At 37.8% G+C, this 27,837-nt stretch overlaps 1 protein-coding gene and 1 pseudogene across 1 annotated transcript in view; one reads left to right on the plus strand and one right to left on the minus strand.

The window, feature by feature from the left end:
• Positions 1 to 6,617: 6,617 nt before the first annotated feature.
• LOC149018609 (proteasome subunit alpha type-5) overlaps positions 6,618 to 27,837 on the plus strand; it is a 35,985-nt gene continuing 14,765 nt past the window's right edge. Inside the window, exons 1-4 of the mRNA XM_089152786.1 lie at positions 6,618 to 6,924; positions 8,239 to 8,278; positions 8,376 to 8,457; positions 8,542 to 8,622. Coding sequence (XP_089008912.1) covers positions 8,265 to 8,278; positions 8,376 to 8,457; positions 8,542 to 8,622 — 177 coding nt within the window. The 5' untranslated portion in view covers positions 6,618 to 6,924; positions 8,239 to 8,264. The remainder of the gene's footprint in view (positions 6,925 to 8,238; positions 8,279 to 8,375; positions 8,458 to 8,541; positions 8,623 to 27,837) is intronic.
• On the minus strand, positions 13,848 to 26,666 carry LOC149018610 (glucan endo-1,3-beta-glucosidase pseudogene; annotated as a pseudogene).

Raw genomic sequence — 27,837 nt, forward strand, 5'->3', positions numbered from 1 at the left:
TTAGTTCCCCTAGCTATTACATGCCATTTCCATGACAATGCAATCAATCCCAACTCATGCCATGATGTTTGTCACTTGAACTTGTTAGCTCAATTTGGGGCTTTTTGTTTGGACCATTGGATTGGGTAAATTTCTTGACTTATAGTGTCCTACTACTGTTGTTAAGTGTTCCTCCAAGTTTCAGATTGATCCGAACACCGGAAAACCAATTTCGGATGAAAACCCCCAAAATCCATCATTCTGTCCTGAAGGAAATTTTGGTCGATACCATCGACCAAAGTTGTTGATGACAGCAACCTTGGCTAGTTTTGATCCGATTAATATCCAATCTTCCTAATTTCTTCTCTAACTTATTATTGATGTTTGTTTAGGGCCATAACAATTATTTTGGACTATTTCTTGGTACTCTCAATTCATCATCAATTCAACCCAAGGTAAGGATGGTTATCTCCATAAACATATAAATCACCAACTTATGATTTATGTTATTGTCTATGAATAGAACCTTTTGATTACTTTTAAATCTTTATAAGACTGTTATATATGTGTTAGAACAGTAGTATTGACATCTTCATACTTTTGTCATGTTACCTTACTATTTTTATTTACTTATGTTTATGATGATTCATTTCAATATCATGATTTAAATTTTATGATAAGATGCATTGGATGCATGAAAGATGATGAACTTGAATATGTGATTGCTTACATATGACTTGGGATTGGGGAGTGTTCTATTGACACTTCCGTCCTTAGGCATCGGAGGGAATAGTATGGGATGTTCTCCGATGGTGCCTATAGACACCTTTCCGGGTTATTGGATGACATACATAGGACTGTCTAGTTGGTTGGCTAGGTTTATCCTTGTCGTGTCAGACCTGAATCGGAAGGGCATTGAGACCGAACAACCCGTAGTAGTGTATGGTTGGATGGGCGCTCTAGGCCGGTAACCAATCCGGTAGGGGACATAAACCATATTATGGATACCTGAAAGGGGCCATTTATTGGTAGGGTTGCAAATGGCTAGACTTGGGCTCACAAGCGCTCAAGACCGGTAACCAATCCGTGAGAGGACGTGAGAGCTTCCCGTTTACTATTTGTGGATGACCAATAGGGTTGATGAGTTCGAAATCCGGGATTTCGCTGACTCTAGTGTGAAGGATACCGGAAAGGATCGTCGGGGGCGAGGAATGGACGTATCTGGATCTGACTTGACCGACTGAGTAGATGACTTGCATTGGGCTAGGCTTTACTGTGACATGCACCAGTACTTATACCAAATGGTGATGTGAGAGAGTGGTGACCTATTCCCTTACCATGGTTTTTGAGATGACTTTATCGAACTTCCCTGGCAGACCCAATATATCTTATATGATTGAGGGGGAGTGACTAACCACCCAAAGAAGTATGGTGCTATGATTTAAAGCATGTCTACCCTAGAGACTAGCATTCATAGAGTTAGAATCATACTGCATCAAATGTTCCATATCACATTGCATTATGTATGTTCTATATGTGTATGATTTCTCAATATGGAATAACTACCTTGCTGAGTTCTTCGAACTCATTCCTTTTGTACAAATGTTTTTAGATTATTCTCAAGGTACCGAAGACTACGATGGCACCCCCTTCAAGACGGACTATGATTCCGCATACTACCCTTCGGGTAGTGGCATCTATGAAGATCCGAGTGTTGGTGCCGAGGAGGATTACTATCCGCACCAGGGTTAGCCCCACGGTTGTGAGGGAGCGGCAAAGCTGGGTTTACTTCATCCGTACCATTGAGGAAACTGTTATTAGAGTAGAGGAAACCCTAGCTTAGTGCCCCATTTCTCTGGTGTATTTATGGAACCTTTGGTCATGTAACTAACTTGTTTTTGGATTATCTTTTGATACTTGAACTTGTAATTAACTTAATCACACTTCTTTTCCGCTGCTTTGAGAGAGTGGTTATCATACCTTCTCTCACCTTTATGATTATGTTCACACTTTATTGTTATCTATCTTCCGCACTCTGATTTATTTAATCTTATCTTATTCATGATACTTAGTATTAATTGTTTTTACTTTGATTATCTTTGTTCATGATTATGTCATTGTGTATGTGGGAGGCATGGACCTACAAATCTTGATCCTTGGACTGTGGATCACATTCCCGGGTATTCCAAATGGGGTACCGGCTGGGTGGATGTGACAATATCAGACCCAAATCGGAAGGGTATTGAGACCGAACGACCCGTGGTAGCAGTGTGATTCACGGGCGCTCAAGACCGGTAACCAACCCGTGAGAGGATGGGAACCATATTGTGGGGGCCATTTATTGGAGGGTTGCATATGGCTAGACTTGGGCTCATGGGCGCTTAAGACCGGTAACAAACCCGTGAGAGGACATGAGAGCTTCTCGTTTACCATATGTGGATAACCAATAGGGTTGATGAGTCTGTAGTCCGGGACTATTAGGACTCTAGTGGAAATGATACCGGAAAGGATCACCCGGGGCAAGGAATGGAAGTATCTGGACCTGAGTTGATGTAACTGAGTAGATGACTTGCATTGGGCTAGGCTTTACCCTGACATGCGCCAGTACTTAGACCAAATGGTGATGTGAGAGAGAGGTGACTAAACCTCCAGCCATGGATTGTCCCGAGGGATGCTGGATCCACTACCAACAGGAGCCGTACACGTGACCTACCCAAAGAAGTATGGTGCTATGACTTAAAGCATGTCTGCCAATAGAGACCAGCATACATAGAGTTTAGATGCATACATACATTATCTGTTTCATATTGCATTGTATCTTGTTATGTTCTGCCACATGTTATTTATGTTGTTATGGATTAACTACCTTACTGAGTTTCTTCGAAACTCATTCATTTTTGTACAATCTCTTGTTAGACTATTCTACAGGTACTGACTACTATGAAGAACAGTACGATGAAGCGCAAGCCGATGAAGCGTATTACACGCAAGGTGTTGGCGACAATCAAGATTACTCTGATGATCCCTCAGGCGATCACATTTCATACTACGATTAGAGGCAACGTAGAATTGGAACATCTCTGTTGGATTGATGAAGTCCACTATTTTGAAGATGTTATCTATAGGATAGAAGACTCTTAAGTTTAGTTTATCTTTCTTATTTCCTTTGATTTAGTTGCACTTCCTTTTAGACTTACATACTACGTTTCGCTGTATTTGTGGAGTGAGTTTCCGCCTCTCTCTACTTCTTTTGATATCTTCGGATATCTGGTATCATTTTCTACACTCTGATTATATTGTTTATTCATTTCTTGATTTGAATATTTGTTTATAATATTTAAACCTTGATTATTTCCTGTTTATGATTATGTTATTGTATATATAGGAGGATGATTTCCTCGATACTTGATCTTCAGGGCTGTGGATCACACTCCTGGGTATGCCAGTTAGGGTACCGGATGGGGGGACGTGACACATCCTGTCAAAAATCTCTCCACCCATTTGATGCTTTGAAAACCATAGGGCTGCATTTGTTTGCAAAGGTGGGGTGAGAAAAAAGGGGTGGAAAAAAAAAACATGTGGATCCCATGTGTAGTGGGGTGAGGGAGAAGGAAATGAAAAGAAAGAGTTTTGTGGAAAAGTGATAGTGGTGGGTCCCACCTTTTACTTTTCCAAACTTTCTCACAAAATCCCACCATATTTGTGGGGTTTTAAAATGACATGGGATGGAAAAGTTGGGGTGCCATATCACCAGACAAGTTTCCTTGAATCAAGGAAACTTGTCTCTTACTTTCCCACCCCAAGCAATCAAACAATCTACAATTTTGGGATTTTAGGGAAAAATAAGAAATCTTTCCTTTTTTTATAGAATTTTTCCACCCCTTTTTTCCCACCCCACCTTTATTCCAGCAAACAAATACAACCTAGAGGAATCAATTACAGGAAAATATAACAGCTATGAAGAAATGCAAATCGTCGGATTTGGGGTTCAACCGTTAGAATTTTGAATTGCAATTGTTCCCGATAAACAAATGGCATTGCTGTTCAAGAATTATCAAAAAGTAATTGTTTTGGATGATTTTCCCCCAAGTGGAAGATTTAGGAATTTAGTGAACTTACATGAAGAAATGTGGTGAATTTACTTTTAGCATGTTGACATCACAAATTATGTTACTCTGTTACTCTATAGATATCATGTGCCCATTTCGTATTTTACTTGCATCTTCATCTTACCTTATGCTCATGGTGAAAGAAAATTTACTGCTTTTAATAATTGACGAATTTAGAAATGATTCAAAATAGATGCTCATTGGAGAATTTGCTCGTCAACTGGTTTCCTGCACTTGTTGGTCAATCTAACAACCTCCTACTAAGATGTAGCATCTTTTGTCCTTACAAGATGATCTTCGGCACTTCAATGACGTTTCCGGTAAAATAATAATCGGTTATTAGGATACAAGGCTCAACTATATGCAAGAAATTGATGAGTGTAACTACGACAATCAGTCATAACGTTGAATTCAAGATAACCAAGAAAAGGTGTCTTTAAACTCGTAATATGGTCTCCAGTTCTATCCGTAAAGAAATTTCTGAAGAGAATACAAAGCAAAATAGTAACATTATTGTGGATGCTATTCATAACAATCATGTGTGAGAACTCATAACACTTAAAAAGAGGTTTTCAGAGAAAAAAGACAACGAAGCAAAGTCTAATTATCCGTAGGTTCAAGGGTTCAATTAGTGGCCATATATTTTGAAACATTGAATGAAACCCTCATTAGGCTGTACATAATACTCCGAGAAAGCATAATTCAGCTAAAGACTATTTCTTAGCATAAATGGAGGAAAATGACAGATAAATAGCTGATTGCATGCAAAGAAGGAGCAACGAAACAAAGAGGTGATGAAATGTTAGTATCTTTTGTAGCTCAGGAAAGACAAAGGTTAAAAGGGTGGATGAATAGCTGATTGCATGCAAAGAAAGGACCAACGAAACAAAGAGGTGATGAAAGGTTGGTATCTTTTGTAGCTCATGAAGGACAAAGGTTAAAAGAGAAATTAGAGACTTTATTCATGAGAGGATTTAAACTTAGAGGAGCACATCGAAAAGCTTAGTATGCGTTTGGTAACGTTTCTGTTCTGAGAAACCAGTTCTTATGCAAAACCGTTTTTTAATGTTTCTGTGCTAAAAGACTGTTCTTTACTTGAAAATGGGTGTTTGATAAATCCGTTCTGAAAATATTTTTAAAACACTAAATAGAATATGTTAGTTTTTTTCCCCCCCTTCTTTTGAGTTAAAAAATAAGTTGTTGTTTGATAAACTTGTTCTAAGGCATCAATTTGAATCAATTTTATCACTTCCGTTTCTGTTCTTTGGTAAAAACATCTTTTTTATGTTCTGCAAAAGAACACTTTTATGACTGGTCCGTTCTTAAAGAACAGAAGAATGAACCGTTTTATCAAACGCTTCTAACCCGTTCTTCCGTTTCCAAATAACAGAAAAACGCCAGAAACGTTTTTTAAGAACGTTATCAAACGCACCCTTATAATGCCAAAGAAAATCGGATATGAGCTCTTTTTAATATGCCTGAGAAACCTATCCAAACATTAATGTATTCTCACCTCAACATATTCTTAAATTAATTTTTCATATTTTCTTTTCACTATGATTTTTTCATATCAAAATTTTAATTTATATTCTACTTACCATTATCAATTCAAATATGTAATAAACAAGTACGTGTGATTGTACTTGTCATCAATAAAGGCAAGACTGCAATGGATGGCATCGGTTTTCATAATAATATGTTATTTTGTATGGAAGGAAAGGAATAATAAAAATCTTTAATAAAGTCAATCCCAATCCAAGCAGAGTGTTACACAACACAGCTAGATGGATCCAAGACTCAAATTTATTTCTTCCTGATTATCAAGATGCCTCAAATAGTGAGACCAGTGTCATAAGTGATAAACCAAACACTTGTATTTGTAGAATTTTAACTAATATGAGTCAATTGTCTTTCTTGATATGTGCAGGGGTACATAACACAGATCTAAATAGCGTGGAATGGAGCATTGGCCTTTTTGCGAAAGGAAGACTAAGTTATGCTAGTACTGGAAGAATAGGGGAAGGAAAGGTAGACGAGGCCATACTAGTTGGGATCAAGGATGATTTGGATCAAGCACAGAAAAGGAATATCTTACTGGATGAAATTTGGTGTGATGACAAGAATGTGCTACATCTTCTCTCATCACGGAATCACAACATTTGGCCAATAGCATATGTCCCCATTTTGGTTAATATAATATGTAATATTAAATACTCTCACCTTAGTGGGTGTAGCCAGCCAATGCTCCAACAATGGTTTAACCATATAGCATATGAATCTTCTGCATTAGACTATCACAACAAAGTGGTTGTAATAGATACAATTAAAATATGTAGATGTTGCTTTAACTAATATAATATATTGCTTATTTAGCATAAAAATAAAAAAAAAAAAAAAAAAAAAGAAAAAAAAGAAAAAGGCAAGACTGCAAGAGTTTTATTTTTCATGGGGTCACTGAGGTCATTTGGTCCACTATGAGTGTACCGTCTTGGTGCAGGAACACGCTGCCCTCAGAAATTTTGTTGATAACCGGTCGAACCGGTTACGAGCGTTTCTTGCTTGGAAAGAAACCACTGCAAGCTGCTCATAGAGACTCGAGACCACAATTCAGGCAGAGTGTATTTCAAATTGTGTGTGATTCCTCTTATTCTCTGATTACTTCGACCCTAGCCGTTGTCATTGCGAAAACGATTCCGCCTCTTCATTTTCTTGGTCTCCAGTGATCCAATCCACTCGCTATAATCAGTTGCAGCGGCTCGTCTCGTCTCGTCTTCATTATCTGTGTCTTGGGCGTCTCCCAGTGGTGGGGCTGTCGGAAGCAGAGCAGTAACTGAAGGTCAGTGAAATAAATCTTAGATTAATGGATTATTTAAGGTTTTTATTGTTCACGGCTATATGGTGAAGCAAATGCGGAAGTCAAGGCTTGTAATGAAACGATTATGTCGTAGAATTACTTTGTTCTTCTAACCTTACTAAATTGGTTTTGATCAGTGGGTATCCATCCGTCAGAGTTATTTATCTTGTAGAATACTGATTGATTAATCGTTTTCATTTTGTTGGGAGCCAATGATTTGGGTTAATGAGAACAAAAATCTCATTTTCCCTTTGAAAATTAAGAAAGCTATTTGAAAGATCCCTATCCAACCTCATCAAGAGGTGGACTGGTTTTGGACATTTGGGTGCTTTTTTAAAGTCAAAAGTGCCTTCTCAACTTGAAACGTTTATTTGTAAGGTTCATGTTGCAGGTTCCCTGCAAAGATCAATTGTGGCGTTCTTAAATATTGATACTTCTTCTTGACCAAAAAAATATATATATATATATTGATACTTCTTGTTCATTGTGGGCTTTTGTATCTTATACCCTCTGTGTTTCTTCCTTGCTCAATTTCCTTTCATTGTTCACTGCTTCTTTGGTGTTGAAGTTCCCTGTTAAGCAAAGAAAGTTTCGTGGAGCGAGATGACTAACTGATACCATGTGGTTAAATAATATTTCATTAGCAATAAGCTGATAAATACATCCTGTATAGAAAACTAGACAAGAGTCATACTTGGGTAATACAAAGGGGAAACACTACTAGGTATCCTCACCAAGGATAACGGTTTTTGGAGCAACTCAATTTGCGCCTATAGGGCGAAAACCATCCCCTGCATATTAACCCATTACATCAGAATTTTCATTTTTACTTTTTTGCCTACCTCAACTTTAACAGGTGTACTTTGTTTCCCCAGGTATTCTGCTAACATATACAGTTTCAGTTTCTGTATCTACAGATTTGAGTGTGCATTTATGCCTTGTAATATTCATTTTTTGTGTTTGATATGCTAAATGATAATATGATAATCCTACTGAATGTAGAGGGGGATAATATATTGAGTTATTATTAGTTGTGAGGTTTCTTTTTGATAAAAATATTGTGTATATCATATTTTTTGTTTATTTGGTTGTGAATGCCTGTTATATTAAAGCCCGTATCATTGCTTATAGAGCAGCCATATTAAGCACATACATATCATTGCTGTACACAATATATCTTGCCAGATTATTTTAATTAGTATTACTGCCATCTAGCTGTTTAATTGCTGTACACATCCGTAGCCATATCATTTTCGTTTCCAAACTTACTGAATAAGGGTCTGTCTTTTTTCACAGATTTTTGGATCTTAACCTAACTCAAGATGTTTCTTACGAGGTGAGGGAACCGGTTTGAGTACCAAATGTTGGATTTTGCATACTGAATTTGAAAATTAAATGATCCATCTTGATTTTCATTATTTTTTTGATTTAAGGACCGAGTATGACCGAGGTGTTAACACATTCTCTCCTGAAGGGCGACTGTTTCAGGTCGAATATGCCATTGAGGCAATTAAGGTGATCCAATTTACGTTACTTTTCTCTCTCGTTGTTTTGCATTGTAAATCTAGGTTTATTGAAACAAGAAGGAATTTATTGCAGCTTGGTTCAACTGCTATTGGACTGAAGACAAAGGAAGGGGTTGTGCTTGCTGTCGAGAAGCGAATAACTTCACCCTTGTTGGTAGAGTTATTACCTAGCCCACTCAATTTATTTGTTTTCCTTCATGTGTTTTGTTTGTTATCATTGTTTTTAAGTTGTGGGTTTATGAAGTATTGACTTTGAAGTGAAATTGCTAAGTACATTTTGATTCAGAAATTCATTCTATAGTATACACACACACACACACACATGCATTTTTCTTCTGTAAGTTCAGCACTCCTCACTTGTCTCCTTCTGTGATACCAGGCCTTGCAGCCATTCTATCTCTCATCCCTGACTTTGCATACCCTCTTCTCTATTGCCACTTTTTGCAACCGTCTCTCTCCCTCCCCTATACCCCTCTGGTTGCAACCCCATCCTCCATTCTCCTTTCCCACTCACATCCTGCCCCAAAAATCTCATCCAACCCCTGATTTTGTATCACTCTTTAGAAAAAATGATTGCTTCTCAGATCTTGCTGCTGCCTTAACCAGCCTTCAAAGCTTAGGCTCCAATGTCCTTATGTTTGATTATGTTGATGTAGATCTGAAGAGCTGCATCTGCAAGAAGGAGAAGATAAGCAGTAATCATGTGTTTTAGTGGTAGTTGTTTTATTTTGATACTACTCTCTTATGTTATGTTGTAACTTATAAGTTCAACTGGTTTTGCTTTTTTGAACTTTGCTTCAATTTAAGTGAATATTCCTTAACCCTTTATTTAAGTGTTTTACTGGTGACTTGACAACTTAATTAATCACATACCCAACGACTTGTAATAGAATTTGGCCAGGGAGAGGACAGAAGAGGGTGGTGAGCAGTGGAAGGAATCTTTGTTCAGCCCCTAGGCTGATTAGGAAGGCCTTATGGCCAATATCAATATAGGAGACTGTAAAAAGGGGCGGGAGGCATAATTCTCACCTCATAATTTCTGAGACTTCGTCTCAAGAACTGCTTCTCTGCAATTTCTTCTTCATTGCTGAAGGTTTTTTCTTGTGTTTGATCAAGATTGGTGGAATTGGTGTTTGATCCAATCTAAAACTTGCAGTATAAAGCCTTGGTGGTTCTATTGGACACTCTCCTTTAATTTCTTGAGTAAGATTTGATTTTTATTCAAATTCATCACCCAAACTAGCTTCTGTGAAGTACAAAGTGCAACAACAGGTAGTTTGATCCATCTCCTCCCCAACTTTTCTACTTCTAGTACACCTAACAACCAAACCCTAACTTTCCTACCATCTCTAGACAACATTCACATTATCTAAAAGCTGTACAGAAAAATCCAACCATTCTAATCACACCATCTTTGGATGGAATTTCACTCTAGGGGAATTAAAATATTAAGCCTTGCAACAAAGTCCCACTAGACCCATAGAACAAAATTCCGTTGAAACTTGTGAAATTTTCACCGTAATTTCCCATTTTGGGAACCTCGAAACGAAAACTAGGGGACCAAAAAAAATCCCAAGTTTCGATCGAAACTGTCGAAATTTCGTCGAAACTTGTCAAAACCTTGAAATTTGTTGAAACTTTTCGAAACCTGGTTCAACCTAGCTAGACCATCTGCTTCATGAGAAAAAAAAATTCCCAAATTTCGTGGGAAACATGGGAAATTTCGTGGAAACTTGGGAAATTTTGTGGAAACCTGGGAAATTTTGTGGAAACCTATGAAATTTCATAGAAACTTGGGAAATTTCGTGGAAACCTAGGATTTTTTCCTGCAAGTTTTGTAGCTTTCCAAAATTTTCAAATTTTTTTGTTTCTTTCATGTTTCCCCAAATACCCCGACAAATACCCCCTCCATCAGGACTTCCCTATCCAAATTGCATATTCCATCAGACTGGTTATCTTAGGCATGTTGATGACTAGACTTATAAAGTTATAGTTGTCAATTACCTTGACAACCATAGGCATAATATGTTAGGGGATGTCTATGTTTGTTGGTTGGAGGAGAGGATGTTACATGCATAGTCTCATAGGATGGATCCACTGAGGCATTCCTCTTGGCACTAAGTTGTACTTTCCTTTTATTGTCAGTTACTTTGTAGTTGATGTTTTAAAGTTAGAAATTATATATTAAAGGTTATGTACTTAAGTAGTTAAGTTTATAGTGTACTTCTCGGACAATTTTACATTGATGTTATGTACGTTAAATGACATATCTATATTGATTTTTTTAGCAAAATACAGCCAATGTTTTCTTTTTACTCTAATTAGCTTAAATGCAGAGTACCACCCTAAAATACTCTCTAAAACCTGTCGAAACTTGCACAAAAAAGTCCTAAGTTTCCTTGAAATTTCCTAGTTTCCCACCTAGGTTTCCCATTTTCACCTTGTCGAAACTTGAGTTTCCCTTGAATTTTTTTCTATGACTAGACCCTAGATTCCCGATTATTTCCTTTTCAAAATCCCAAAACCGACCCTTAACCTGCTGCTAATTCTTGTAAGCTATCCTTCTCTCATCTATTCATCTCACGACCTTTATTGATCTACCTCTATCTTAATGTAGCACAACCAAAATAACAAAGCTTAACCCTAAATTTGACCTATTCTAACTTCCTCTTCAGACCAGATCCTGGTTGAATTGGCTTCTCTCTTGCCACTCTAGAACTACATTGAGAGAAATTCATGCTGTGTTTGATCACCTAATCTAGTTTTCTTTCCAGTTTGAAACAATCGGAAAGTAATATGAAAACCAGATTTAGAAGCGAAGACTAGAGTGGCGTGGGATGGGGGATGTAGAAGGATAGAGGAAGGGGAAGTGAGGAGATGCCCCAAGAGGGATTTTGAGAGAGGTATAGATTGAGAGAGCCTGCAATGCATTCTGATAATGTGCATATCTCTGTTGTCACTCTTCTGCCTGTAAGATTTATCCTGCTGCCTAAAAGATGAATTATTTGCATGCTGTATAGGTTGCCTGCCTTTATGCTGGAATTAGCATTTAAGTCTTCATTCAAACAGGGGCGGCTGGAACTCCAAGCTGTTCTAATTTATTTAAGAACATGGATAGCTTAGTGGTAATTAATCCACTAAACAGAGAATTTGAAACGAGGACAGAGTTTAATATTTAGGGTCTGAACCAAACCAGCAACCTAGGGGATGACCATTCTTGGCTTGAGTGGAGCTTGTGAGTAGGGAAAGTACTGCTACAAGTCTTACTTAGCTCTGATGGTTGGATTGAGAGATGTCCTTGGTCACTCAATCCTACTTTGGTGACCAATGACATATATCTCAATCCAACTGTCAATCATAGTGGGTGTGGGCCCAAACACTTTGTGCCCAAGGTGGCAGTAAGGTAGTTGAGTATTCCTAAATTACTTCCCCTTTATTTAGTTGAGTACAAGTGGGACTTCCACCTTTCTTTCCATCACTTGGTTGAGTCTAAATGGGACCTTTATCAAGCCGTTAGGGATGAGTTAAGGAGATATAATAGAGGGAAGGAATATGAAAGAGTGACCATGAATAATTCGATTTCCTCTCCTTGTGCTCTGTGACTTTTCTCTGAGAAAGAAGTCAATCTTTAACCTCCATCAATTTATTTACCGATTCCAAACTAGAAAAGAATGTGAATGCATGAATACAAGATGAAAGATCACTAGAACGCCAAGAGGCACTTCCTATGTCAAGATTCAGTACATTCAAGCTCACAGAGGTATGTGATCTTGGGTCCATCTCTGCAAACTTTGTTTAATATCGGAAATCAAAACCGGGTTTAGGTTAGGGTTATGGGCAATGGGCAATGGTTGGCTTTATATATAGGTGTTGATCAATTTATGGCGAGAATTGTGGGTGCTTCTTATAGTCATTTTTCACCCATTGGCTTAATTGGGCAAAGCGTTGTCCAAGAGATCACCAGTGCTGTAGAAGACTTGGGCAGTTGAATTTTTTTTTTTGAAAAAAGGGTTTATGTGTTGTCCTCTTTTTTTTTTTTTTGTATCGTTCTAATTAATTGATTCAGTCCGCAATCCAATTTGCACTGGATTTGACTCTAGTTCTTGTTTTGTCAATCATTAGAAAAGGGATGTGATTGAAGGAAAAAAACTGTTATTTTTGAAAGGGACAAGATGGGTTAAAAAAATTAATTATGTCGTTGAAAGACATGTTGAAAACAAGAATATGTGATTCATGTCACAGTCATGGTAGAAATGTGATTTAGAGATACCAAAAAGGTTTTCTCAGTTTTACATTGACAAAAAACATTCATTTAGAAAAAGGGGAAGAAATAGAGAATCCTTCTTCGTTTCATGTTATTTCTTGGATGAGTGAAACTCATAGAGGGAAAAAGGATTTGTTGTGAGATTCATATGATACCTACGTGGTTCTTCTTCATTGGGAAATGGAAACAGAGAAGGATTCTTTTATCAATTTAAGAATTTCTCTCTGCCTATGATTCTGATTTTGATTGGGACACTACTACGTTGAGAACCCCGACATCTAACTTATGCAATTTGTTTAGTCGTCAGCTTTCTCTCTCTACCGTTTTAGTTATTTTATTTAAAAGAAAAAAGAGAAGTTGATTTATTCATGTTAGAAATATTATCTAAACCAGAAAAGAAAATATAAAGATTAAAGTGGTTAACATTATGGAAGTTGATAGAATCTTCTTTCTTTCTTCCTTTTTTTTTTTTTGGGGGGGGGGTAATGTTTTAAACTTTTTCCTTAAATGAGAAGAAGGGTTTGATTTTGACATTCATAGAACTATCAATCTCTACTTTACATGGGCTTTTGAGAGTTCACTTACAATAAAGTGCTCTTTTATAAAAAGGGAGGTAATGTTAGAATACATTTAACCTAAAAAAAAATTATAAAGGGGAAGAAGGATTTATGTGAACCATAAATGTGATTGTATAAAGTTTATTTCATGCATGCTTTTCTTTTATTTGAGTTAATTGCCATGTATGGTATTATTGTTTTTATTGTAAATTACAAGACACCCGCTATATTTGGGGCTAAACTCTTGACCACCCATTATTGCCTCATAAATTACATGGCACCCATATGTAAATGATAAGTTACCCACAGTTAACTTTGTTGTTAAAATGGATTATGAAATTACCCAGATACCTTTACTTTATTTAAAGCATTTGAAATATGAATTTCAAATTATCTAAGTACCCTCTGGGTAGGAAAATGATGATAATACCCTCATTTTGATTCAGCAAATGACACTAATAGCCTCACTATAAATGACGATAATACCCCCATTTAACTCATTCAATGGGCTTCCATACACTTACCTGTAGGAAGACACTTGCCGCTGTTCTGTCTCTTTTAATTAAAAGTAACAAGCTTGACTGCACCGCTGTTGTAGGACCTTGTGCTTTCTACGTGAACGCCCAACTGATTTGGCTTACTGGCAACGGCCACCCAATCTCGGTCACCACAATGTCCACCTCGCCGTAGCCCAACCTGGTCATTGCTGATTGGACGGCGTCGAGCTGTGCTTCGAACATATTGGTGTACCTGATCTTTGTGTACTTGTTGTAGATCCCTACAATGGGCTTGAATAGAGCATAATTCAAAGTTTTAGCGGACTAACCGAAGTAAGGGTATGGATTTACCATGAAAGGAGATTTGGTATCTCTGTGGTACTGAAGCATTGGGGCAAAGATGACCCTGTCATACCCATGCCGGCATCTGCCGGTGCTTGGTGGCTCTGAGGCGGAGAAGATTTCGAGAGAGTGAGGGGTGGATACCTTAACATCATTGATCCCTGCCTCTTTTAGAGTGGTGTGGAGGGATTTCATGCTGGGTAGAAGCTTGGGAATGAGGTATTTGTCCTCGGTGGCCATGATTTCGTTGTCGTTGGTGATTTGGTTGATGAGGGTTTGGGGGTGAAAAGGGGCAATGTTGGCGGTGACCCAAGACCGGGCGGTGGAAATATTAGTGAGTGAAGGGACGTTGCCGTTGCCGACGGTGACTGTGACATAGATGCCAGTGTTAGCGAAGGCACAGATGAAGTCGGGGTTGGTGTTGAAGAGCTTGACCCAGTCGATGACAGTGTTTTGTTTGAGGAATGAAGCAACTTGGCTGGGAGATGGAAGTTGTTGCCGGTGGCACCATATTTTACACCTATGGCGGTAGATTCATGAACAAAGAGGCTTGAGACGAGAGCAACAAAGAAGAAGAAGAGGAAAGTCCCTTGACGTCAGTTATGGCTTAATTAGTAGCAGAGGGAGCGTCAAGTTTAGTAGAGTCAAAGCTAAGAACAAACCAACATTTGGCTCCGTTCCATTACGATTTGTTTATAACCAGTGATTCTGGCAAGGAGTTGGTAGCAGCAAGTGTCTTCCGCCAGGAAAGTGTAGGAAGAAGATGGGTGAAGGGATTTGAATGAGTTAAATGGGGGTATTATCATCATTTACAATGAAGGTATTAGCGTCATTTGCTGAATCAAAATGGGGTATTATTGTCATTTTCCTACCTAGAGGGTATTTAGGTAATTTAAAATTCAAAATTTAAATGCTTTAAATAAAAGTAAGGGCATTTGGGTAATTTCGTAATTCATTTTTACAGCAAAGTTAACTGTGGTTAACTTGTACTTTACATGTGGGTGCCATGTAATTTATGAGACAATTGTGGGTGGTCAAAAGTTTTGCCCCAAATATAGCGTGTGCTGCATAATTTGCCCTTGTTTTTATAATTCTTTGCTCTAATGAACATGCAAAAATTTTAATTAGCAATTAATACCCTCTCATGGTGGTATAAACCATTTGATTTGCTTTAGTTGTTGGATGCATAATCTATCTCTTCCAATCAAACCATGTTGTGAATGTTTATTTAATTATATATTCATTGGAAGAGATTTCTTTTGATGCTTGTGTAAATGACATATTCTTATGTTTAACCATTAGAGTTTGCATTTGATAGTGATGGAAAGTGTGGTACACCCTAGCTGTGAGGTAGTAGGATCCTATGAGATGTAATTCAAAAGGTTGTAATTATAATTGTTTTAAGAAACCTTATAATGGGGTTGTCACCACACTAGCATCACAATTTTATATTGACTCGATTTGTTATTTATACACATTTATTTATTGCAAATATGTAACTAGGTATTGAATTGACCTAATCACATAGTAATTCACCTTGGCTCTTGAATAGTGAGCAAGACGAGTCTATGGGTTTGTAAGGCTTTACGGGGCTTTCAGTCCAATTGGAGGTGCCTTAGTGAGGACTAAGATGAGACCTCACTGGTGGACATGGAACCATCACATTCCTATGTTGCTTGTGTAATAGCTGAATGTGAATCTTTTAAAGTTGGTTATTGAGCAACCACTTATAAAGTAATCAGGTTAGGCATTTTGAGTACCGCTAAACCAAGATTTGTTTGACATTTTTACATTATTGTGACATGCTTGGTTCAGTGGGAATTATGCCATAACATGCATTTACGTTACATGTGCTAACGTCAATTGATGATGAGAGTGACAAAATAAATCCTTCATCACTGTGTGAGCCATCATATACCTTCACATTAATTGCTATTAGAGGACACGCAATATTGCCTACTTTAGCTTGTTCCTAAGGATCACGGATGATGCAGTCTCGCAGTGCAAGACTGGGAAAGGAGTTGGGGATAATTTAAATTGTATGAGGGCTTTATGAGAACTTTTTGTTTCTATACTTCACAGTTTTGTGACTGATTGCTCAGGTGACTTGTCTGTTGGACAAAGTCGAGTACATCATATGAAGTTAGTTCGTATCGCTCATTATGCGAGACCTAAAGAGTGGAACTAGGTATAGTCAATTTGTTTAAGGTGTAATGAAATAATTTCGAGTAATGCGCTATGTTGGTTAGGTGGAGACTTGATATAACAGTCCTTCCCTAGATACCTGTCTTTATAGGTCAAATGTTCTATTTTTGCATTGAAGGATTTTAGTTGATGAGAGCATTTAATATGGATAGCTCTGCCACCTTGTGGTGAGTCTGAGGTGTTAAGGTAGTGGGTATGAGACCCACTACACTTTGTGCCCAAGCTAGTAGCTAAGTAGTTGAGTATCCCTAAATTGCTTCCTTTTTACTTGGTTGAGTCCAATTGGGACTCCCATGTTTCCTTCCCTCACTTGGTTGAGTCCAAATGTGAATTTAATTTAGCTGTTAGGGTTGATGAACAAGATATAACAAATAAAGGGAAGGAATATGAAAGAGTGACAATGAACAATTCGGATTCCCTCTCCTTGCTCTTTGTAACTTCTATTTGAAAAAGAAGCAATTGTTAACCTCCATCATTGTGGTTTGCCGATTTGAAACGCGAAAACAAACATGGAATATGGGAAAATAAGTAGATGGATCAAGGGAATGCCAAGAGGCACCTCTTGTATCTAGATCTGTTGCATTCAGGCTCATAGAGGTATGTGATCTTGAATTCATCTCTGATGCATGTGATGATGTGCACACGTTTAGATATAATCTACAATAATTGTTCAATGGAAATATGTTCTAGTGGTTGCTTGTTTGGACAATGTGATTAGAGAATGGTTTCATTAAACTATATTTAATTAATCTAGTTATTTCTAGTTCATCTTTTGTGATCTATACTTACAATGATTTTGAATCATCTCCTAGCATGCTGGATTAGTACACATAAATCGTGACTAGATTGCTAGGCTAGCTAGATGTCTTTTAGATCCACTTGCTAAGGTTAATCTATTTATATGTGAGTGTTGTTTAGCTGGTAAAACTTATTGTAATCTTTTTAAAAAGGTAACCTAGGACCGCCATTGGCAAGCAATGAAAATGATTTTGCATGTAGAGATAGATTGAGTATCACATATCTCAATGAACTTGAATGCAATGGATCTAGCCACAAGAGTTGCCTTTTTGTGTTCCCTTGATCTACCTTTATGTATTCCTGCACTTCATGTTTCTTTTCACATTCCAAATCGACAAATCACAATGATGGAGGTTAATGATCAACTTCTTTATTAGAGACTAGTCACAGAGAGCAATGAGCAGAGTTGTCAAAGCTTCCAGCTAGGCACGCTTAGGCAGCTGCCTAGGCGCTTAGGCCCATTTTTGGGTCAAGACAATTTGGCGATGCCTTGTTGCCCTTTATTGTCTGGCCTTTCCTTGTTGCCTTGATAACCATGGCAATGAAAGAGAATTTTGATTTTCATGACCACGTTTTCAAGTTCCTTCCCTTAATTTATTATTATCCCTGTCCAATCAACCCAAATGGCTTAATTATAGTCTCACTTAGACTCAACCAAGTGAGGGAAAGAAGCTTGAGAGTCCTACTTGGACTTAATCAAATAAAGAGGAAGTAATTTAGGGATATTCAACTACTTTGCCGCCACCTTGAGCGCAAGTGTAGTGGGTCCCGTACCCATTACATTTAACAACTCCCACTCGCTATAAGGTGGTGGAGTATCCAAATTAATGTTGTCATCAACTTAAATCCTTCAATGCGGTAATGGAACGTCCAACCTGTAGAGATATGTGTCTAGGGTAGGAGTGCTATATCAAGTCTTCATCTAACCAACTTCGTATGATATACTCATGACTTTGTCCAATTGACAAGTTGCCCATGCCTCCTAAAGCCCTCAAGCCATTTAGATTACCCCTAATTGCTATCCCAATCTTGCCCTATGAGACCGCCTCATCTTTAACTGAGGAACAAGCTAAAGTAGCATCATAGTCTAATTTGATGGATACCTAGTGGTTCATATAGTGATGAAGCAGGGATCCATTTTGTCAATCTCATCATTGGTTGACATTGGCACATGCAACACAAATGCATGTTTTGACGTAATTCCCACTGAATTGGGCATGCCACTATAATGTAATAGTGCCATATGAATCTTGGTTCAGTGGATACTTAAAGTGCTTAACTTGATTCTTTTCCATTTAGTTGCTCATTAACCAGCTATAGGTGATTCACATTCAGTTATTTAGTGATTCATGTTCAGTTATTTCACAAGCAACATAAAAATGTGATGGTTCCATGTTTAATGAGTGAGGTCTCATTTTAGTCTTTACTAATGTGCCTCCAATTGGTTTGAAAGTTTCCTAAAGCCTTAAAAACCCATAGGCTCATCTTGTTTGCTATTCACAAGTGCCAAGGTGAATTATTCGTGTGAGTCTATCAATTCAATATCTAGTGACATTTTTGCAATAAATAAATGTGTACAACAAGATCACTTTAACCAAATAGATTTGATATATAGGTGAAACAAATAAATGTCCATCCATAAAAAGTGTCCTATAAGGAAGAGACATATCTTATCCTCCCTAGTCCCAAGTTCTTCGCATGAACAGGTCTAATGACGGGCTTCTTCAAAGGATAGCCAACACATTGTGCTAGTGGAGATATACTTTGGGACCACTTCATCTTTGTGCAACCATATCCTGAATGTAGTAATGTTAATGTGTTTGACTTCCCGTTGAATTTTGGGTCTTGTAAATGCTGCATTAGCAGCCTTGGTGCCTGGGTGCAGCTTTGCTTGAGTGAGTAACTATGGCGTGTCCTTCTGAGAAACTCCTTAACTCAAATGGCCTCATAAGTTGCTGCTAAATATGCAATGCACTCTGAAAACATCTGGATAGGGCACTGTGGGTTTGTTTCTTCCCACTCCAAGCAACAACCTTGTCTCTCAGGACAAATTTAAACCCCGATATGGGCTTGCACTTGTTCTATCACTGACCCAATTGCTTTAGCCTCTTAGTCTCAAATATAAACAACCATAGGTGAGCCTGAGGTGTACAGTCCCAAGAAGGTGTTGGAGGATTCTCTTTATTGCTTGCTAATGACCTAGTCCTTGATATGAATACAAACACCCCCCCAATGGAGTCATCAAGTGGGGCCCGCAGGAGGGGTCAAAAGGGCCTTTGTAATCTGGCCAAAACCTCTTAAGAGGGGTAGTTTGGGCAATTTGTCCCATTTTTAGAGTTGGGCTTGCCTTCAATTCAGAGTCTGCGGATTGAAGTTTCAGGATTTTTAGTTTGAGTCAGTTTGGGTGAGTTTACTTGTGAGTCAAGTTAAGTTTAATAGGGTCCAGTTGAGTTAGGATAGGTTTCCTATCTTATTTAGTACGTCAATATTTTAAATTCAAGAGTCCAAGTTAGTTGTAAAGGAGTCCTTATCAGAAAGGGATATCCTAAGTTGAGTCAGTGTCTGCTTTCCCAGGCTATTAATAGCCTTTCTTTGTAATTTGATTTCAGTTTTGATGAATGAATGAATTGAGTGTTTGAGTCAGGGTTTCCTGCATGGGTAGACCTTGGCGGGTGTCAAGAAGCTCTCAAGTGTTCTTGGTTTCTGCATTCTTCAAACCTTCGAGCATCAAACAATCAGTCCAGCAGTCTTCTTCAACCTCCACGCATCAATATTGCAGTTTCTGAGTAATTAGAAGCCCTACCCCCTGCACCACCCCTTTTTCTTCTGTCCGGAAGTCTCCCTATCCCTCCCCAGCAACTGTAGCTTTCCCCACCCCTTTCCCCTCTTGTCTGACCTAGGAAACTGCTCCCACCCTATTACAAATGACCTTAGACCCTTTCCCTTTAGTTTCTGCAACTCCAGCCCCCTCCCCTAGCCCAAGAGACCTTCCCCCTTCTTCTTCATCCCCCACGGCCTTGCAGTCCTAACTCCATTAGGAATCCCTATTTCCCGTCCCCCGTCCCCTTTTACACTTCTTTTTCCCTCTCTTGTTTCTGCCAATCTGAGTTATTCTGGTGAGGTTGAAAGTTCTGCAAGTCATCTTCTTCCTTGAGAACCGCAGAAGCTTCAAATTTCCAGAATTTAGTTCTTGTTGAGTTTGATCAGTTGGGAATTCATCCTAACTGAAAGGACTTCCATTTATGACCATTCTGGGCAGCAAAACAGCAAGGTACTAGCCAACTTTAGACCCAACCAAAACCCTAAACCCAATCCTACTTGGTCTAGGAGTTGATTTTTCAAGTCTGAATTTGAATTCCAATATTAAATCAGATCTGAAACTTCGATTTCAGTAGAGTTGAGCAGTCCAAAAACTCTACAACACCCTCCATTATTGCTGGAACTCCTGGGCTAAACCTTAAGTCTGGGGAATTACCAATCTACCCTTAGCCCTAGACCTGATTTACATTAGTCCTAGAATACTCTATAATGATTAACCATCCCAACTGCATAGCATATATCTAGTCGCGTGCATTAAACAGCTTATTACATTGGGTAGCTTGGACATTTGGTTTCTTTCTTTCTTCATCAATCTCAGAACATTGGTCTAGGCTAAAAAGCCAGTTCATACCTATAGGAATAAGCCCCAAAATCAGCCCAACAAGGTTGTGGGATGCGACTAGTGTGAGAGGCTGCCTGGTTTGATGATGTGGTGAGTTTTTGATGGTTTGATGGAGCATCACACAAGGCAGCCGTATCTCCAAATAGAGAGTCGGATGAAGACCGAAAAAGACCAAAACACTGTTCATGTACTTTTTACGTGAATATTGTCACAGCCCAGTATTTGACATTTTGGCAAGAATTCATAAGGATTTGTGGCACACAATATCAGATTACATGAAGATTTTATTCTTGGGAGAGTTAGGACTTTAATTTAGTTTCTATTTTGGTAGGTACCATCAGAGTCAAAGATGAATTTTCCCCATAGTCTATTGATGAAGCAATCCAACCAATTCACTTGTAACAACTTCCTATATGATTTTTGGTCTAATTCAAGACTTGGTCAGTAGACACTCCACTAGTAGAAGGGAATTAGGAAGTCTTCGTAGTCCTTACACTTTAGTCTTTCCTTGAATCCTATGCGCAAGAATATACTATCTTTTTTTTTTTTTTTTTTAATAGAACTTCCAGATTCTTACAAACTGTTATAGGATTTTTCTCTGCCTCTGCTGGGCAAAATTCTCCCAGTTATATCAGCAGGATAGTAGAATGAGTGTTCTCTGTCATACAGCCTGGTAGTTTCTAATTTTAATATAGTTTCTGTGATGTAACCCAATTCTAGGGTTAAGGATTGTTTAAAATAATCTCCTAGAATCTTCTTTCTAAAGTAACTATCAAATCATAAGGAAATGAATAATTTGCTTTGGGTAGGTTTTGGGATGTCAAAGGTCTTTTTTAAAAAAAATAAAATCTGATGGGTTGATTTTTTTTGGGGTAGAATAATGGGTTGATTTAAAGTAACAAGGATCCTATGGGAAGAGCTACGGTAGTGTTTATGACATGCTAGGGTTTTAACAAACTCATATGGAATGATTTGAGATTCCAAAACTCCCCCTAGAGTTGAAAGAAAATAGAGGGGATTGATCTTGGGAGAAAAAGGGTTTAACAAAAGTAGTATGGAGTGATTAGGGGAGGTTTTAGGGATTGGTGAAAAAGGGATGGATCAAGAGATGGGAGGTTTCTTGAATTGGATCTTGGGCAGTCTTTCTTGAATCTTTTCCTTTCTTTTCTTTTCTTTTCTGTTTTCTGTTTTAGACTTGCTGCATGTCATAGAAAGGAAAAGAGAGGGGGCCAAGAGAGAAAAAAGGGGGAGGATGGGGTGCCGCAAGGGTTAGGAGAGGTGGGGGAGGGGTTTAAGGGTGTCGCAGGGGGGGGGGGAGGGATTTTAGGAGGATGCAGTGGGTGGGGAGCGGTTTTTAGGGCCTGTGCAAGTGAGAGAAGGGGTGGGGGAGGGCTGTGGGTGAGAGAGGAGGAAGGGGAAGGGGGCTGCGGTACCATACTTGAGAAGGCTGCTGTCGATGAAAGAATGCTGCTGAAATTGAAGAAAGAAGCTGCTAATTCCACTGTAGCTCTCCCAAGAAATCCACGACTTGTTTCCCAAAGATTCTTAATTCCTAAATTCAATTAGTTTACAGTTAGAGGAATGGCCTCTTTATAGCCTTACATAAAATGAGAAAGACTTAGATTCTAACTAGGAAATATAGACTGACTCAACTGGGTTTCCTTTATAGACTATAGGATCCACCTTACACTTGAGTAAATAAGAACCACAATTTAAGGAATTTAACTTGTACTAAAAGGCCTAATTATACACAAGGAATCTTTATTTCTATTGCTAGTGGCATTGGAACTCACTTGACCCCAAAAACAAATTTGGACTCCAAAAATTAAAATAGGAATTCTAAAATTACAATATTTAACTAATTATGAGGGAAAATGACCAAATTGCCCTCAAAGGGGTTCAGCCAGCCCCTAGTTGTGCCCTCTTGGTTGGGCCTTAGGACCGGATTAGGGTTTCAGCCAGGGAAAATTTTGTGCTTACATGATTCTATTTCCATAAGATTCTATTGTTAGTTACTTGGATATTAGTTTCTATTCATTGTAAAGCTTTAGCCAAGCCATAAATAAGCCCTTACATTGCAATACAAAGGAAGACCTTCTAGAGAAATCAAATTTGCAGGCTATGTTGCCATTGCTTATGGAGTTATCCATGTTCAACAACTGAGATAGTTGTGGGTGAGAGACCTAAGGCTGAGATAGGTCATCCCCTACTCCTTTTCTTCTATCTATCCTCCTATATCCCATTCTTCTTCTTTCATGTGTAAACCCCGTTTAAAAAAGTTATAGTTATTATGTCTTTGTCTGCATTATTGTATGGGTCCTGGTTGCAATTGATCTCCCACTGGTTTATTCAATTTGAGGTCGACTTTTGCATTACAGAATCTTATGATATCATATGTTGTAGTTGATTTTATCCAAGTTATAAACTTATAACCTTTGTCAAGGTCAGTATCTACATTTTGGGTGGTTATCAGTACATTCAATAATGCTTAATTTGGACATTTAGTATACATATAAATCTAGTTCAAGAAACCTTGGTTAATTTCAAGAAACCTTGGTTAAAATTATTGGTTTCCTACCCACACAGTGAGACAAAAATATTTGCTAAGCTCATAATCAATTCTCACAACAGTGTGATTCGCAACATATAATTTTAACTGGTTATGAAGAAATAAAGAGGAAATTGACATATCCAAACCATAAGATTGTGCATACCTATGAGTGCACATGGTTCCACTAGAGGAACCCTAATTTTGGTATTTTAAATGACACATTGAATAGTATAAGATCATGATGCATAGTCTGGTGACAACCCTTTACATGGCTTCTTACAATAATTAAAATTACAACCTTTTGAATTACATCTCATGGAATCATACTACATTACTATTAGGGTTTACGCAATTTGCATCAACACACACACACACACACACACAAAATATATATACACAAGCACCAAAAGAAATCACTTCCAAGGAATATATAACTAAATAAACATTCACAACATTGTTTAATTGAAAGAGATTGATTACGCAACCAACAAATGGAGTGAATCAAATGTTCTATGCCACCACGGGAGGGTATTAATTGCCAAGTAAAATATCTGCATGTTCATTACAACAATGGATTTTAAAAACAATCATATCATACATGGCAATTTACTCAAATAAAAGAAAAAGATGAGAAAAAAAATTTGGACAATCATATAAATGGTTCAACTAAATCCTTCTCTCCCCTTTTTTTTTTTTGTAAAATGTATTCTAACATTACCTCCCTTTCATTTTAATAAAAAAAACTTTACTGTAAGTGAATTCTCAAAACCCACGTTAAGTAGAGATTGAAAGTTCTATTAATGTCAGAATCAAATCCTTTTCTTTATTTAAGGAGAAAGTTCAAAACATAAAAAAGAAAACTCAAAAAAGACTATCAACTTCCATAATGTTAACCACTTTTATCTTTTTATTTTTATTTTTATTTTAACCTGTTTTAAAGAGTATTTCTAACGTGAGTAAATCAACTTTTTTTTTTTTTTTTTTTTTTCCTTTCCGTTTAATATTACAACTAAGAGAGAGAGAGAGAGAGAGAGAGTTGACCATTAAAGGAATTGTATAAGTTAGATTCAGGTTTCTCAATATAGTAGTGTCTTAATCCAAATAAGAAACATAGCCAGAGAGTTCTTAAATTAATCAAATAATCATTCTCTGTTTCCACTTCCTAGTGAATAGGAACCATGTAGGTAGCGTAAAAGTCTAACAGAAAATCCTTTCCCTCTCTATGAGTTTCCCTCATCTCCAAGAAATAACATGAAATGAAGGAGGCTCTATTTTTGCCCCTTTTTTACATAAATGTTTTTCATTAGTGTAGAAACCGAGAAAACTTTTTTGCTTCTTTTGAATCATGTCTTTACCTTGACGATGATGTGAATCACATTTTTCTTCTTTTCGACATATCTTTCAGAGACAATTTAATTAAATTCTTTTAAACATCTTGTCCCTTTAAAAAAGTTTTTCCCCCCCCGCCTATTACAAGCCTTTTTCTAATCATCATCAAAATGAGATCATAAGTCAGATAAGTGCTGATCGGATTGTAGATCGAATTAGGTAATCAAATCGACACAAAAAGCAAGGATTGGGTAAAGGGTCTGGCAATTGGTCATACGTGGTATCTAATCTAAAAACAAAAAGAAGTTTAGTGTGTTTTTCTTAAGAAGAAACACGCCAAACTTATTTTTCATTCTTTTTCCTAAAAAAACAAAGCCCTTGCAGCCATGGTAGAAGATCTCACTCTCGAGAGAGATCTCGCCACCTTGAAAAAGAGAGATCTCGACCATCTCGGTGAGATCTCGGTCGAGATATACAATTTTTTGGCGTCAACTCGGTGGCCCATCTCGGTGGGTTTTAGGGTCCCAATTGGGTTGAAACTTGGTATTTAGCTTATTTAAGGCCTTTTGAACACGTTGGTGGCCTTGGATTTGTCAGAAACATCCCTATGTATGATTTCTAAGTCTACCCATAGTGTGAAACCGTAATGTAGTAGGATTAGGGAATGTAATGTTATACAACATGTCATATAGAACCTTTAAAGCATATAAATGAAAAGCAAGTATATCAAATGCATCATTAAATGTTATCAAAATTCCATCCATATGAGTATCACAATCTCAATTTTCAAGAATAAAATAATTATACAACCATTAGAAGTTCTATATAAGTCATTAAATCATAAATTCATAAGACAAGTAGAGAATGATTGATCTTCCTTGTTGTAGATGTGCTAAGAGTAGTTGCAAGTGAAAATTCAGCCAAAATCCACAAAAAAATGCAAAAATTAAGAGTTCCAACGAGATCCAGGGTGAGATATGGCGAGATATGGCGAGATATAGCGAGATATAGCGAGATATGGCGAGATATGGCGAGATCTCGAGCGAGATATCCCAACTCGCAGATCTTGACCTCCATCTCGTCTCGCCAATGTGAAAAAACGAGATATCTCGCGAGATCTCCCACCATGCTTGCAGCTGCCCAACTCTTCTATGGTGCTGATGATTTGTTGGGTGATGCGTCTGTACCCAATCAAGCCAATGGGTGAAAAATAAATACAATAAACACCCATCATTCTCACCATGAATTTTCCAACACCAACATAAAATGCCAGTTGTTGTCGGCGACCCTAACCTGGTTGTGATACCAACATAAAAGTACATAGGGATGGATACAAGATAACATATCTCTCTGAGCTTGAATGCAGCAGATCTGGACACAGGAGGTGTCATCTTGGTGTTCCCTTGATCTATCTTCTTGTATTCCTGCACTTTATGTTCCAAATTGGCAAACTTTAATTATGGAGGTTAAGGATTGACTTCTTTCTCAGAGAGAAGTCACATAGAGCAAAGAGAGGGAATCCAAAATTTTCACAATCACTCTTGTGTCTCTTTCCCTCAACCCTAATGGCTTAATTAGAGTTCAATTTAGACTCAACCAAGTGAGGAAAGAAATGTGGGAATCCCCAAATGGACTCAACCAATTAAAGGGGAAGTAATTTAAGAATACTCAACTACCTTGCCACCACCTTGGGGGCAAAGTGCAGGGAGCCCCATACCCCACTACGACTAATAGTTGGATTGAGAGATATGTCCTTGGTCACCAAAGTAGAAACTTAGTTGAGAAATAGAAATTTTGTTTCTGCAGATCAAACCAGTCATTTGAATGGCTCCAAACTGGGATGGAAGCCTTAAGAAGGTGATACTATGCCCTGGCTAGGTTCTGCAGATCAAACCACTCAGCTGATTGGCTCCAAGCTGGGATGGTAGCCTTAAGGTGAAGATGCTATTCCCTGAATTTGATGCTATTATGATAGCTGGATCTCCTGTTGCCATGGTTGACAGAAAATAGAAACTTTTGATTGAAGGTGGGAACGTGAATGAGACTGATGGATCAATCTACTGGAGATGCTATAGAATGGTGACCTAATTTATCTAGCAACATTTTGTTGGATGGAGGAGGCGAAGTAGATGGTTTCAGTCTATTAAAGCTTCAATCACATACCTAGTTTGAATTTGAATAGGAGCAGCAGCCTAGCACAGATAACTTGCAGATGGAATAACTTCAATCCAATGGTCTTCAATCAGAAGTATAACAGAGGTGGCTTCACTAGAGGTTGAACATGGGGAGACGCCAGTGAAACAACTTGGACAAATTAGAAGGGATAAAGGATTTTCACTTCTCTCTACAATGTTGCTTGAGTTTTGGTATATAGCTTTCAGCAGCATGGCCCTAGCCTTTCTTATTATTCAATGCAGGGACAAGAAAATGGAATCAGCGCAAAGCTTCAATTAATTCAGTTCATTAAATTGTGGGGGGAGGGGTGAGAATTGCCTAGGGTTTGGGGAAAAGAAAAGAAGGGATGTAATAAATTACACTTGGGAATGCTGGTCACCTAAGCAGTTAGGCACCTTAGCACAACCATGACAACTATGGCTAGCTCATTAGTTGTTAAATTGTGTATTTGGGTTAGATTAGGGTTTAGGATAATAGTTAGATTTTTAAGTTCAGCCTTTTTACTTTATCCAGATTGAGGTGTCCTTTTATGAGCCAATTTAGGGATTTTAGGAGGTTTATAGGTTATACATCTCCATCAATTGGAGATGATTTGAGTAGAGACTACATTCTTTTTTTGAGTTGTCGCACTTGGCATATAGGGTTAGTGTTTGAGGTCTGATTTCTTCTCTTGTGTCTGATTCTTTCTATTGACTACAGGGTTCCTTTTTTTAAATTCTACTATATTCTTATCCTATTTTCTGTTCTGATTCAGTGTTAAGTTCTAGTCACAAAACTTGATCTTTCAAACCAAACATCCTAACGCAGCTAAATTGCTTCAATTCCGATATTTCTGAACCTCTTTTTTATGTCTGATATCTTGACCGACAAGATGCTTAACTTGTTCTATTTGCCAACCTGATTTCTTGTTTGTAATAATACTTACAGTTTTGGTTTCAAAATCTGGTCTTCCCGATGAATTTCTAAAATCCAAGGCATCTAAATTACTTC

Source organism: Hakea prostrata, chromosome 4 (genome assembly GCF_041222555.1).
Source record: "Hakea prostrata isolate BN-2017 chromosome 4, UWA_Hpros_2, whole genome shotgun sequence".
NCBI classification, from domain to species: domain Eukaryota; kingdom Viridiplantae; phylum Streptophyta; class Magnoliopsida; order Proteales; family Proteaceae; genus Hakea; species Hakea prostrata.